Source organism: Sphaerodactylus townsendi, linkage group LG04 (assembly GCF_021028975.2).
Source record: "Sphaerodactylus townsendi isolate TG3544 linkage group LG04, MPM_Stown_v2.3, whole genome shotgun sequence".
NCBI classification, from domain to species: domain Eukaryota; kingdom Metazoa; phylum Chordata; class Lepidosauria; order Squamata; family Sphaerodactylidae; genus Sphaerodactylus; species Sphaerodactylus townsendi.
Genome location: NC_059428.1, coordinates 70,200,479 through 70,216,054, shown reverse-complemented (window position 1 = coordinate 70,216,054; position 15,576 = coordinate 70,200,479). Strand labels below are relative to the sequence as shown.

Sequence of the window (15,576 nt, the reverse complement as noted above, 5' to 3'; positions counted from 1 at the left end):
TGTGTCTCCACTTCACCCTCTAACGGCCATGTCTGAATTTCTACTGTTGTCTGAAAAGGCAGTTAGGACTTGCAGGATGGTAATTTAATTAGCCTATTGTGACATAATAAATCTTCATCTCTGGGTGGGGAAAACCCCAGTTGCTATTCTGGTGACCTGGTAGTTGCTATTGTGAGGACCCAAACTTTCAGTAGTCATCAGTCAGATTCTCTGGAAATAAAAGCATAAGTCTTAAATTATTGCGGGGAGGGCATTTATTTTAAATTTATTCAAAAAAACTGCAAATCAACTGCAGTACAATCATGTTCATAAAAGACTGTTAATAAGATGAGGTTCTAGTAGTTGCTCTTTTTGCTGAAATGAATAGCTGGATTTTCCTACTTTGTTCCAGACAGTAATTGATATGTTTATTGAGAATGTCCTGGTTGACTAATCAGCTTCCTTGAGATGATGGTAGCTGGTTGATTCTTCCTGTCCTGTGGGCTTCCTATTGAAACATTCTTCCCATTTTTCAGAAAGCCCAGGAAGATGCTAGAAGATCTGTGGCTGAGTCTAGCTGCATTTTTCCCTTCCTTGTCTAATAGGGAATCCTTCTTGCCTTAAGTCATTCAGTTTTCCAGTTCGTGGAAGACTTTGACTGATGTCTTCTGTCTTCTCAATGGCTTACTGGCTGTTTCTTTCAATTGTGTTTTACTCACTGTCATCAGCGACTGACACTTGTCAAACTTTGCTCTGATTGGTTCTGGAATTCCAGATTTTAGGATGCCTTCCCAATGAAGATTGTTCTGAGTTTGAAAACTCTTCTAGTTAGTAATCCTTTAACTTGCCCTTAGCAACAGTCATCTTGGTTTACCAACTGAAAATTCACTGTTACACTTTGTCTTTTCTTGTAAACACAGAACACCCTTCTATACATACAACTGTAACTAATATAACATCCTTTAATTAGGTTTCAAACAGTATTTGTTTTTGTTGTCAGAGGGAACTTGTTTTCTCCACAGTTACAACTTTTTCCTGTATTTCTTCTGCCTATTTAAAAGGTATAAGGCTAACAAAGAACTGATTAAATGAGACAATTGCATCTTGCTTGTGTATCACTTAGAGATTTTGCTCTAATAACAGTTTCAGTATGATCAAGAGCAGTGCAGTGGTCTTGCTAGAGATGTGCTCTGCTAAATTTGATGGCTGTTGCAAGAGTAGGCAAGGAGATGTGCCCCTACACATCCAGTAAGGCTGTACTTTTCTGCTGTCAACAGCATGATGGGCTATACAATGGGCAGGAACTGAAGTTTTCCCCAGGTAGATTGCAATTGCTGTGAAACTATGCGTGATGACCTTTCTCTACTCACATAGAGTGCTTACTGCCTTCTACACTTCTCTGTCTCTCGTGTTCAGGGTTCATGTAGATAAGGATGCCACAAGCTACACTTCTTGTCCCTTTTAAAATATATCGAGAACATGGCTATTTCATGTCACGGGTCTTGTCAGAGGCATCAGCATTCTGGGTAGCTCAGCACTTTAATGACAGACCCTTACAAAAAGTTATTGGATTTGGGGATTCAAACCAGCATGATATTGTGGTTAAGAGCAGTGGGTTCTAACCTGGAGGACTGGGTTTGTTTCACCACTCTTCCACATGAAGTCTGCTAGGTGACCTTGGGCTAGTCACGGTCCTGTCACAACTCTCAACCCCACCTATCTCACAAAGTGCCTGTTGTGTGTGTGAGTGGAGGGGGGATGTGATTGTAAGCCACTTTGAATCTTCTTAAGGTAGAGAAAAGTGGAGTATAAAAACTAACTCTTCTTTAAACACAGTTCCATCCACATGCTGTCAACATTTATTAATATCATATTTATAGAAAGACACTGAGATATTAAGTGTGTGTTTCCCACAGGATTAAACAAAACAAGAAGTTAACTTTTATTTATGGTGCTCATACCACATTGAAGAAAGTAATTGTGATGGAATAGTATTGTAAAACTAGCAAAGTCACATATGACTGTGAAAAGCATCTTTGCCTTTTGATCTCCTGGAGGGAGGACAGGAAACTATGCAATGGTGCCAGGATGAAACTTCAAAGGCCTAAGTTACCTCATGGCCTGAACAGAGTTTTCCTGAGAAGGGGGAAACAAAGGTTTTGAAATTCCATCTTGAGACCTGGTCAGAGAAGCATCTCTGGGCCATGGGTTCCCGGAATGGGGACCAAGAACCAAAAGGGATATAACCACCTAAGCAATCCCTTAACCGCAATCATGTTTTATTTCTGTTTTTCAATAAAAATCGTTGAGACCTCAGCTGGTTGGAGTTATTGGAGAAAAGAACCCAGGTTTTAATGAAACAAGCGTGGCTCTCCCAGGCTTGCTTTCATTATAGTAATGTAGAAGTTACATTTTGTTGGTGTTGAACTGTGATCCTAGTCCCACCACTGGGATCCTTTGATTACAAATTGACTATTTTCAGCTCGCTTGAAACAGCTGTTCTCCACAGTTTGTTTCAGGCAGACATCCTCCTTTTTTCTTTTAGCTCACCAGCTGCCAACTCTCAACTGCTGTTCTTTAACTCTCTCTCCGACATTCTGTCACCTCTCATGGGAGAGGCAGAACCTAGCCTGTCCATCACTCTGTTTATCTGATAATTTAATACAGTCTTACTTCTTTACAGTGAACTTAATGCCAGATCGAAAGATCTTCAAGTAAAGGTCTTCGAAAATGGGGAAATGGATAGTAAGTATTGTAGACAAGTCATTTTATGCATCTAATTTTATTTTGCAAAAATATCTTAACAATCTGACATATTATTAATCATGACCTGGAATCCCCATTAAACAAGTAAAAATGTTCAAATACCTAGGAGTCTATTTTCACTCTAATGCTCAATGGGCAGCGCACAGAAATGCCGCAGTGAAGGATTGTCATTCCACAATGGTGGTAGCTGTCCGGTACTTCTACTCTAAAGGACATGGGTATATTCCTGCAGAGGGAGCAGCAGTGGCATAGTGGTTAAGAGCTGGTGCATTCTAATCTGGAGGAACTGGGTTTGATTCCCTGCTCTGCTGCCTGAGCTGTGGAGGCTTATCTGTGGAATTCAGATTAGCCTGTGCACTCCCACACACACCAGCTGGGTGACCTTGGGCTAGTCACAGCTTTTCAGAACTCTCTCAGCCTCCCTACCTCACAGGGTGTTTACACCCAAAGAGATTATGATGCAAATTAAAATGCGCCTTCTTGACCAGGAACAACAATATTTTTTAAGCTGTGCTATGACATCATGTTCCCCACTTTATTTTGGCATTACCCCCAAACCAGGGCTGATTACTAAATATTTGTACCATCTAACTGAGCCCAGACAAAGGTAGGTGATCACAAGGGCCAGATGCAATGCTTTGCCATCAGCTCTGCAACAGGGACGCTTCTGTAATATACCTCCCCCAGATAGAGTTTGTACAAACTACCTGTTCTCTGTAGAAACTCTTGAGCATATTCAGTTTATTTATCCAAAATATTCTCTGCTTAGAGGCGGCTGCTCTCTCTTATCCAAGACTATTGTGTGACTCGTGAACACTGATGATCCTCTTATTCTGGAGAAGATTTGCTCAGTTTTTATTACAGGTTCTGGCCCTATGAGTTATATTTTTATGAATGATTAATTTATGCCTAATAAAGGTTTTGTTTGTTTGACCTGGAATCCAGATCTTATGTACGAGCTTGAAAAATTCATTAAGTGCCATAAGCATTGTCAACAGTCAAGTATTTCTACAGGTAATCACTGCTTTGTGAAGTTCATTAGATTCTTACATCCTTAACTCACAAAACCTGGAGGACTTCACTGTTTTTTCATCCAAAGAACTTAACTTTGCCACTTTCTGGAGTGGGTTCATAATGTTGTTGTCCGTGTGATGTTGTTATATATTAATGTTTTTGAGTACCCGCTTGAAGCTGCGGACTAAGGATATGATAGCATGGCAGGCCTTCATAATTGTCTTACAAACAATCACTCAAACACAATTGATTTATCAGGTTTGAATAAATGTCTTTAAAAATAGCTAAATATTTGTAATGCTAGATACCACTAGGGAAGTCACTCCTGAGTGTTGCTGCTCTCTCATCTGTAATCTATGACCAGTGAGCCACTTTACAGATGTTGTAGGTAGTAACATTGGTTTTAGTAAAATATTAGTTGGCTATGTAGATTGTGGTTTTGGACCAATTAGATAACATGGCATGGCGTGCAAGCTTTTGAATTCTCCAGAATTTTTCCTCAGGGGAAAAATTATGGGCTCTTGGAAGTGTCAATGCTGCCATTCTTCTGTCAAGCTATTTAGGGCTGAACTTGATTCATGTAGTACAAATGGAAATTCCTAGTGCAGCTTTCACCCTCTTATTCCGATTATGATTAAACTTATTTCAACCATGGACCATTTAAAATTTGAATTAGAGCTTAGTCTGAAAATAACTTTCAATATTGTAGTCAGACATTATTTTCATGTTAGTTCTGTCTTTTTCAGGTGGTTTCTCTGCTTTGGCTACTGTACCTTTGGACCTGTTCAGAAAACAGCCTTCTGGGCAAAGAAGCTTTGCACTGAACAGCAAGTTCAACAGCAACAGTACTTCAGTAGGATTTGTCTCTGCAGAGGTAGATTTTTAAATTTACAGTGGGCTCTGTCACTATTTCTTGTCTTGCATGTGAACATATGAAGCTGCCTTCTATGGAACTGGATCATTGGTCCATCAAGGTCAGTACTGTCTACTGTCTGACTGTCAGCAGCTCTTTTGTGTCTTGGGTAAAGGCCTTCCATTTCATCTGCTGTCTGGTCCTCTTGAGATGCCAGGGATGCCAGAGGATCTTCTGCATGCAAACAAGTGATGGACCTCTGAGCCACACAGCCCTTTCCCACATCACTGATCCCGATCTAACCAGTTTTTTTTTTATTCGACATGTGTCACAGCAGAATAGAGAGCCAGTGTGCTAGTAGTCAAACTTGGGTCTAGGAAGTAGAAGAGGCTGGTTGGACTCCCCACTTTGCTGTGGAAGCTTGCTGGGTGACTTTGGGTCAGTCACTCTCTCTCAAGCTAATCCACTTCGTGTGGTGATTATTAGGATAAACTGGAAGAAGTACAATGTTGCAAGCTGCTTTGGGTCCCCATTGGACAGAAAAGCAGGGTATATCTAATGTCAAGTGTAAAAGTACACTTGCAGGTGTCTGTGATTTCAATAAGGGTCGGTAGAACTATGAAATGGACCTTGCAAGATTTTCTTTTCAAGTGTCTTTTTAGGACCACTAACCAAGTAGCATTTATCAGTTCCACTGAACAGTGCTTCCCAAGTTTAAAATCCTTAATGTTTTTTCTCTAGTTCTCATATATCGAACCTTCTGAATCCAGAAATCTGAAAGTTCCTGCCATGCTTCCTGTTGCAAAAGTAGAAAAGGATCGAACTGTGATGCCCTGTGGGACTGTGGTCACTACTGTTACTTCTGTGAAAGCCAAACCTGCTCTGCATTCAGGTGAAAACATAGATGAGAATCCACAATTGCCCTTGCAGCTTTATTTCATTTTCATGTAAAATTGCATGTGAAGGCAAGAAGCTACATGTGCCACGCTCATTTTTACTATGGTATTTGGTGACCTTAATTTTACACATCACCTACCTTGCAACAGTCTCTGAGTAAACTGCAGTAAAACAGCTTCATTGAGAACTTAGAAATAAGTATTATACTATTTTGAATGTATTTCAAGTATGTGCTTACTATTGTGCTTCTATCATTTTTTAGCATAGTTTTTCTCATACCTTTCTCAAGGTAACAGGCATGTGAAACAGTTTTATTTTTAATGTTGTAAAAAGTTTATCATACTGGCTGCATTATAACTCTTACTGATGAGATGCTGTTGGTCAGTGACCTCATAGAATACTTCAGATGCTGACGCAAAGCTGTGGCAATGGTCTCAGTGTAGTCTAGCCGTTGTTTGCATCCACAGAAGCGAGGGCTTGACAGTAGAACACCATTGACCCCAGTACAGTTTGGCTGTATATTGATGCATCTGTGGTGTCTTCTGAAGCAAGGTCTTCACCCCAACATTCAGTCATTTGGTGATGGCCATATATGCAGTACTTTGGCCAATGAAGACCAACCCAACTTTAGCCACAGTCCCGTCAAGCAGTTTCTTAGAGCAGTTTCTGTTGAATCTGTTCCTTCCTTTTTATCTTCCAGCTTGTTCAATGTATACAGTCAGGCCCAAGTTCTTTAATGCAGCACTTGTCAATGAAGAGCAGTGCATCTACAGAATCAGGCTACATCTAAAGGGCAATAAAGAAATATTTCTCCAATTGCCCAAGAAGAAACACCAACCCCCATACAGAGGCCAGTGTCATGCAACTTTTTCTCTTGCTGTTTTTCTTTTTAAGCAAAATGTGTATCTCACCTTTCTACTTTGATAAGGGCTACCAGAGAGGCTAACAAATTAAAGCCAGCATGGTATAGTGGTTAAGAGCGACTGACTCTCATCTGCAGAACAAGGTTTTTTTTGTTTTGTACAGTTTTGCGTTTTATTAAGTTTGTTCTATAAACTTTTTTTTTAATTCAAATAAAGTTTATTTTCATATAATACAAGAGTAACATAGAAAGTAATGCACCTGACCGGTTTCAGTCTTCCATAATAAACAAGGAAAGAAAAAGAAAAAAGAGGGGAAAAAGATTACAATATTATCCACATTATTACTATCTTTCGTAACTTAGTCACATAATTTTCAAAAAAGGTTCTGCTAACTGTCAGAATCTAATTAGGTTTCTTCAATGGAGGAAATTTCATTATTAATTCTAAGCATCAAAATTCCTTGTATTAAACAATCCGGTCAGAAGGAAAGAAGGGAGAAAAAGGGACTAAAAATAGAATCAGGTGAAGCTACTAGATAAGAAGTAAAAGGTTGTTAAAAGAGATTTTGGTGCTCCTTGTCTGAGTACCATCTATAGTATTAAATCCTGTCTAGTTGTGTGAGCTTCCTCCTGGCACCCCAGACTGCTTTTGCAGTCTGGTCCTTTATAACAAGATTTTATGATAAATTAAAACAAAACATATACCAACTAGTTCTATCCTATACTAGCGCATAAACTTACTCATAATTATAAGTTCCAAATAATTACATGGTAACAACAAAAATCTATCCAATACATTGCGCTAGCAGCTTACAAATAAAATTAAAAGTCCACCGGGTATATAATAACCTTCAGTTCATTACTGATATATTTAGTCCATTTTTGCCAGTTGTCGTTAAAAGCTTCAGCTTTGAGTAATTTACACTCAACTAGTAAGCTGTTGGAAAAAGGATGAGAAAAGCTGGGGTATTAATAATAAACCAACAAATCTAGATGTAATACTTCAAGGGAATAACGATAAAGTAATTAGTAAACTATATAAACTTCTACTACTACAAAAAATGGAGACAGAAATTATTAAACCCTGTATGATTAAATGGGCCCAAAATAACGGAGACGTAATATTATATTCCACATGGGAAAGATTTTGGGGGAGTATTTACAAATACTCCTTCAACACAGATATTAGAGAACACATGCTTAAAATGTTTTACAGGAACTATCTCACACCTCTACATTATCCAAAATGAGTAAGAACTTATCACTGGTATGCTGGAAATGCCAAAGAGAGATAGGTACATTCATCCACGTGTGGTGGACCTGTCCCAAAATAAAACACTTTTGGTCAATAATACACCTGCAAATAGAAAAAATATTGGGGAAGAAATTAAAAAAAAATAAGTTAACTTACCTGCTGGGTCCAGAATTCTCTTGTGATTAAACTTTGAGGGAAAATAAATACTTAACACATTTATTTGTAGCAGCCCGATTGACACTGGCGAAACTATAGAAGACAGACCAAATCCCAACGTTAGACGACTGGAAAACTAAAGTAAATTATTATTATATAACGGACAAGAGCCTCCACCAAATGAAATTACTCAAAGCTGCAGAACAAGTTTTGATTTCCCACTCCTCCACAGGAAGCCTGCTGGATGACCTTGGGCCAGTCACAATTCTCTCAGCTTCACCTACTTCTCTGAAGCAGCTTGAGATTCCTTACAGTAGAGGAAAGCAGGGTATTAGAAACCCACTGTTCTTCTAAAATATACCTAACATAATCATGTTTTAAAACAATCAAAAAATTCCAAATATCTAAAATGTTTTTAAAAGACATAAAAACAACAGTTAAACATTGGGCATGAAGGAGGGATCACTAAGGAAGCACCAAATGTAACAAAGTCTTTATTCACTGGTGGGAGATGGCAACAGAAGGGGACATATGGGGGAGAGTTGCAGAGTTTTGTGTTAAGAGATTCTCCCTTGCACCCTACTGAAGACTTCACTTGACAGTTTTCAAGGCAGTATGAAAACTGATTAGCCACAGTCATCTTCAGGGTTTATCGTGTTAGAGAAACTTTTCTGACTCTAACTCCTGATAATGCAAAACATTAGGGAGGGAGTATGTTCTTTTGAACTTATAGCCAGCAAATCAGACAAGACACTTGCTTAAACTTTGATTCTTTATTGAGCAAAGAAAAGATTCTTTTTATTAGGCAAGACAGAAAAAGCTTAAGGGACAAAAGAATTAATCCCACAAACACTGTAGAAATGAATGCTAAAATTATCAGCATACCTAGCATTGCTTAATCATATTTTAGGTAATTATAGTTCTAGAACAAATCAAGTTTCTACTTTTCTCACTGCTTTAGAGATTTAAAAAGTCCAAGTTACCAAAAATTCATTATCTTTTGAAACTTAGTCAGAGAAATCTAATTTGCTTATTAGAAGAATGCTTATTTATTGTAAAACATCAATTTTATCTTTAAGTTTGATTTATCACGATCATGGTTATTTTTAGATATCTTATCAGTTACCACTAAAGATAAGCAACATAAGATAAGCAACATAAGTGCATATAGCTCATCAGTAGGTATATATGAGATCATCTGATATAGCAAGATGAGAAGGCCAATCACAGCTCCTAAAAAGCAATTAATCTAGCCCTCTTCTGTAACTGTCCCAACCATCCAAGATAAAATCATTTCTAAGCAAGTGAGTAATCTAGATGTAAACAGGGCATGTACAACAGTAGCAATGTATTTTTTTTCCCATAAAAGGCTGGCAAACCAATCAAAACTGGCCAAAAGCATCCCTGGCCATAACTGTTTATCCAACAGTAGGAGCAGATTCAAGAGCACCCCTAGCTTATCTGTTTCCAGGCACTGGTTGAGGATTTCTACAGACTCCCTAGGATTAGCTGAAAGTGTGAAATAAAGCTGAGTATCATCTGCATATTGGTGATGACCTAGCACAAATCTCTGGGTGATCTCATCCAGTGGTTTCATGTAGATGTGAAAGAGAATAAGATGGAACCTTGTGGTGCTTCACAGGTCAGAGGCCAAGGGGCTGAGCAGCAGTCCCCCAGAACCACCTTGTGAAACCTACCTTCCAGGTGTGGCCAGAACCATTGCAGAACAATCCCAGCCTGGACAGGCAGTTCAGGAGGATACTGTGATCGATGGTATGAGCAGCTATTGAGCGGTCCAAAAGAATCAATAGTCATACATACTCTATTCTGCAACATGCTCCATGTTCTGTTCCCACTCTATCCTACAACATGCTCCCACTGTTTTAACATACTGATCAGTACAGTAAGGTTTATGAAGCAAAGGAGGGTATGCACACAGATTTAAAGAGGCAGAAGGACAATTGACAGGTCAGGGTTTTTTTCCCCCCCCCCCCCCCCCCCCCAGGGAAGGAAGATTGACAGATCTGGCCTGTGAAGTAAAGTCAAATCCTAAAGTAAAAGATAAAACTGCTGTCAAATTTACATTTTAGATTCACCAATGAGAAGTCCTGCTAAAATTAAAGTAATTGAAAAGGATTTATCTATTCAAGCAATCCACTGTCGGAAGGCTTCAGTAAGCAAAGCTTTATCTTCCTCGGATACAGGTAAGGTTTATTTTTGAGTTATGTGTAGAGTTAAATTAAGCAACAGTCTTTACATAGTGATGGCTGCAGCACAAACATTAATTTGCCCGTGGACTGCTTTTTAGGGTTAGATCACATGATAATTTTAGAGATGGGAGACAGGACAAGGAATCTTTTCCTAAATATCCATTTAGTGACACTTTCACATATGCTGAATAAACCACATTCGGTTCATTTTGCAACTGGATTTTAACTGGCAAAATCCACTTGCAAAAAAGCACTGGTGTTCATTAAAAATGGGTTGAAAGTGCATTATTCAGCATGTGTGAAAGCATCTGTGTGTTATGAAGAGACAATGCATCCCCAAAAACACGAGAAGGAAGACTTTTTTATAATATGGTATCTCTTCACATCTAATATTTCTGTAGGTGTTTTATTTAAGTGCTTAGACACTGAGAACAAGCCTTGACAGGTCTAATTGGAATGAAGTCCCATTTTATCCAACAGGCTGTGTCTACAGGGCAGTGCTTTTGCAGCCATAGCCCTTTAGATGGTCGCTTAAGTGTTTCTTCCCACTCCTACTTTCCCCACATGTGTTGAGGCTGAGGTTGAACCCATTTTGGGTCACTTTTTAAAATTTTTCTTTCTTTGATTTACATTTTTATCATCAGACTGCTTGAGCGTATGAAAATGTGAGAGAATTTATTTTTTAAAATTTATTTATTTATTTATTTTTAAAATAAATTCACTTGTACAGTTCTCTGTATGTTTTCTTTAAAATGCTGATGAGTAAGTGAAGTCTGTATTAAAATCTGAGCTGTTTTTATAAGCACAATTCATATTTTATGGGTTAAAACTGAAGTTTGAAATTATTGGTTTGCCATCTGGGCTGTTTCTGGCTTATAGAAACAACAGACTTTCTGTTTAGATCAGAGTCTTTCCACTTTGAGTCCATGTTTTCAGTTATTCTCTTAAGCACATTCTTTTCAGAATTACTAGTTCTGAATGGCACAGATCCTGTTGCTGAAGTTGCCATTCGACAGCTGAGTGAATCCGCAAAGCAGAAGCTCAAGTCTCCCAGGAAGAAAAGCACTCTCATTATATCAGGGGTATCAAAAGTAAGATTATTAATAAATATTCTCAACTTCAAAGAGAGTCTCCCTTCTGGTTTTGGTGGGTTTTCCGGGCTGTGTGGCCGTGGTCTGGTAGATCTTGTTCCTAATGTTTCGCCTGCATCTGTGGCTGGCATCTTCAGAGGTGTATCACAGAGAAAAGTTTGTTACACACTGTGTCTAGTGAGAAGGGAAAGTTTAGTGGGGTATGTGTTGTCCATGTCCCAGGGTGGGGAACCAAATCAGTGTTTGGGTGGAACTTGCTATGCAAAGTCTCCCTTCATTTCTTAAATAAATTGTGTTATAAAAGGACTTTCATATTCTATCCCTTAGAACTTTTCAATATATTCAAATTTCAACTAAGCAAAACACACATTGGTTATTTCTCATATTTTAAGCCTTGACAAAGCTAGCACTCTTTAGAAGCACCAGAAATTCATGCTGTCTGGTTGTTACAAGAGGTTTTCTCATATGAAGTGATATAAACAGAGACAGGTGTGGCCGGATCAGAATCCCTAGTGTGCTTTAATCTCTCAAAGATGGAGAGCAAAGGCCACATTTTACAAGAATGTCAAAGTTTGACTTTGCACTTCACGTATCTGCTATCATGATTTAAATCAATGTTTTAATACATTTAAGAGTTTGTGCTGCTGTGATGTGAATGTCTGGTCTGCTGAAAGAATGAAGCTGTTGGCAATAAAATTATTTCGTCTGCTTTTCTGAGAGAAACAAAAGGGCAGTATGGCTGAGAAAAGACAATGCATGAGAAGCATGAACAGGAAACAGAAGTCTAAGAGGAAAGGGAATGAAAGGGATGAGGGAAAACTGCTAAAGAAAGACAAGAGGATAAGCAATGAACTTAGAAACAGCAGCATGGCAAGAGAATGAGATTTCAGAAGCTAGCGAGGTGAACCATGGAACGTGGGGCTTGAGAAGGGCTAGGCAGACAATGTGGTGGCTACTGGAAGTGGAAAAGTGAGCTGAAAATCAGGGGTCTGAGTTAATGATAGGTGGCAATAGAGGCATGACTTTGAAGATGGGATGAACCAAGTAGAAAATGAGACTATAGCAAGCCTTGGGTTCAACCAAATAGAAAATGAGACTAGAGTAAGCCTCAGGTTCATGGCCTTCAGTTCAGGAAGTACTGCCTGCTGTTGACAAGGAAGGGAGAGGATGGACAAAAGGAAGGGAGAGGATGGACTTGCATTCTCTAAGGAGGTTGCTGTATCTCTGATTGCTTTATAGAAGGAAAATTACATGAGTTGTGGGTCCTCTGGTCACTCCAGCTGGTGGTTTGACTACCATAAGGGACAGAGAAAACTGAATGTGGCATTGATTTGGGATTTATGTGACTGAGGACCTCTGCATTTTGAAGAAGAGCTTGTATATTGACAGGCTTGCTATTAATAGAAGTGTTAAGTTTTTGCTACAACTCTGGCAAAAAGGGGAACACATAATCAGAGCCTAAAGTGTGGGGTCTAAAGAATTGCACATCTCTAAAACCCCTAGAGGAATTTGCATTCATATTCCTCAAATAGCAGGGCCCCCCCTCTGATATCATGACAAAATAAACTGATGATAAAGAAAGGGGCAGGTGCATATTGCATTTACTCTAGCATATATTTCAGTTAGTTGTATGTTTATTTTCTCTCTTTTTAAAAAAAATAATGGTCCAGACTAATTTATCTCAGGATTGTGAGGCTGCCCTCATGATGGACTATGCAGCAGCCATGGATGGCTCATATTTACAGAATGATGCTATTGCTCTGGAGGAGCAATCACCTCCGGATGAGGAACTGTCATTGTCGGTCTCCCAAACACTACCTTCCCATGAAGGCATCCAGGAAAACAGCCATGATGCCTGGACCTTAGATGACAGCAGCCAACAGTGGCATCGCAATGCACTACTAGACCATGACTGTGATAAGGTGTCTGAGAGCTCCATAAGCATCTCAGAATCTGAAGCTGTGAAGAAATCCAAAGGTATGACAATTTTCACTCTTACAAAGAATAACCATTAGAAGTCAATCAATCAATCAATATGCCTTTTATTAGCATAATAGAAGTCATCTCATTAAACACTTTTATGACATTATTATAATTAACATTGCTACAAATAGACTTTAAAAATTTGAATTTCCCAGTATTCCATTTAGCCATGAGGTCTACTTTCACACACAGGGCTTTTCCACAGGAGGTTTTTTCATTAGTACTGGCCTAATACTGCTTTAGTACACAGTTATAAAGTGCGAGTCACTTGATCTAAAATTTGCAGCTTTGGCATGATTCAGAGCTGTATGCAAGCAGAAGCTTCCTGCTATCAACTGTCAAAGGTATGGCTCTATGAATGTGATGAGAAGCACCCATATACATATGAAATATTTTCTCTCAATGCCACACAATTTATACTTGATTCCCAACAGCAAGAGTATGAAATACACATGTATTGTCTTAGACAAAGAATGTCTGTGCATATAAATTGGCAACTTTCCCTTTGGAATGCACACAACTGGGATACTTGGATTGCTTTCATGGAAATAACATATTGCATTCATAAGTGAGGGGCCCTTGCATTTGCAGGAGTGTATTTTGTTCTCTAATATTAAGACGTGACTCTGAGAAAGAAATACATGAGGTATGTGAACACATGTTCACAGGGCCTTTACGTTAACGTGGCTTTCTTTAAGTCCTAGGCTGTGCTTAATTTCTAAAAAGAAAGGTGCTGGAGTCCAAGCTCACCTTGACCCAACACCTTCTATCCTGTAAGGCTGTTCTGTCAATCCAGAATGACTGGTTATTGGTGGGGAAGAATTCTGGTGAAACATTACTACTGGGCTGTATCCAGTACTGTATTTCATTTAAGCTTTGTTGTCTGGGGAGACTATATAAATATTTGTTTTATTGAGTAGAAGCCATTTTTAAAATGTAACCACATGTAGTTTTTCTCTTCTGGTGTCTTTCAAAATCGGATTTAATTGACAGTTTTAAGTCTAGATCAAGTTTATTATCCTAACAGGTCTCACATCTAGTCTAGTATAAATGCTAGGAATTGGATTGGAATCTGCTAATTGCGAGGTCCATATTTTTGTTTTTCATAGTGCCTTCTCCTTCTCTTCCCATATTAGCAAGGAAACCTACAGCATTCTAAGGATAATGAAGTTGATTTTGGGTTTGCAGGTTGGTGTGGCATACAGTGAATGGACTGCATTGGGAGTAGGAAATTTTCTGGAAACAAATCTTCCTCTGAACTTGTGCAAACCCATGCATTTGTACAAGTGCTCATTCAGTTCTGCAGGATCCCATGTAGTATCCAAAACCATCTGCTAGGTATCCCTGACCTTCAGGAGCAGCTTTTCAGGGGACACAAGGAGTGGCAGAAAGACGGATACAAGGCATACCACATGTGCATAAATGGCCAGTGTAGTGTACTGGTTGGAGTGTCAAATTTGATCTGAGAGACTCTGGTTTGAACCAGACCTCTGCCACACATGCAAATGTGACCTTGAGCCAGACACACACACTTAATCTGCCTCACTATGTTTCTGTGAGGATCAGATGGAGGTGAATACAATGATATAAGTTGCTTTGGGTCCACACTGGAGAGAAAGGCAGCAAATAAATGAAGAAATAAAGTTAATGTTACAAATCACAGGTCAGTAAAGGCTGCAATAGTCATCTAGTTATTTTGAGATTAGATTGGCCACTTAGATAACCAAGCTATACATGTAGTTTTCATGAAATACGTTATACCTGGAATGTGAGTGAACATTTGCAAATAAGCAATTGCTTTCTTGAATAGGGGGAGAAGTGACAATCCTAAACTAAGATAGATTGAGCATAGGGATTGATTAAAAAGAGCCTCTTTGTGTATCATTACACATACTATATAGTGTTGTGCAGTTTATCCTTATGTACCATTTTGACAATCTATGAGGTATGAAGTTGTGGAGAACTGACTTAGTGAATAGAAAATGCCATTCTCACCAATAGGATTATGTGACTGCACTGATCCCCCTTTTGCTTCTTATATATGTTGCATTATTATAACTGACGGATTAAATCCTTTTTAATGAACAGTAAACCAATGATGTTTCCAGGAACTAATACCAAATATATGTACCAGCTATCACTGCCATTGGTGAAACTTAAGCTATTAAATACTTGCTGGTCTCAGAACAGTTCATAAAACAAAGCATTAGAGTTATATTCCTGTGTAGTAACTTTTACCAGTATTTTGCCAAGTCTTAAATAAGTTAATTCAGAAATAAATCCCCCTGAGTTCGCTGGGGCTTATTTCCTGATTGATTGCAACTTTGTAGAGGCATGATCTACAGAACTATACGCTGCTAATTCCCTTTTGATTTTAGTAGGATAAGCTGAAGAACATGCTTAAATTTTTCACTGAAATCAGTGGGCCTCTTAAGTCCTTAAGTGTGTCAGGGCCATGTCTGCTATTCTAGAAAGGTTTCAACGAAATGTTTTCTAATCTGGAATTTCTG

General features: G+C 38.7%; 1 protein-coding gene across 1 annotated transcript in view; it reads left to right on the top strand.

Annotated features, from left to right (window-relative positions):
* C2CD2 (C2 calcium dependent domain containing 2) overlaps positions 1 to 15,576 on the top strand; it is a 36,979-nt gene that overhangs the window by 19,650 nt on the left and 1,753 nt on the right. The window contains exons 5-10 of the mRNA XM_048494077.1: positions 2,663 to 2,724; positions 4,506 to 4,633; positions 5,354 to 5,504; positions 9,873 to 9,986; positions 10,956 to 11,083; positions 12,754 to 13,060. Coding sequence (XP_048350034.1) covers positions 2,663 to 2,724; positions 4,506 to 4,633; positions 5,354 to 5,504; positions 9,873 to 9,986; positions 10,956 to 11,083; positions 12,754 to 13,060 — 890 coding nt within the window. The remainder of the gene's footprint in view (positions 1 to 2,662; positions 2,725 to 4,505; positions 4,634 to 5,353; positions 5,505 to 9,872; positions 9,987 to 10,955; positions 11,084 to 12,753; positions 13,061 to 15,576) is intronic.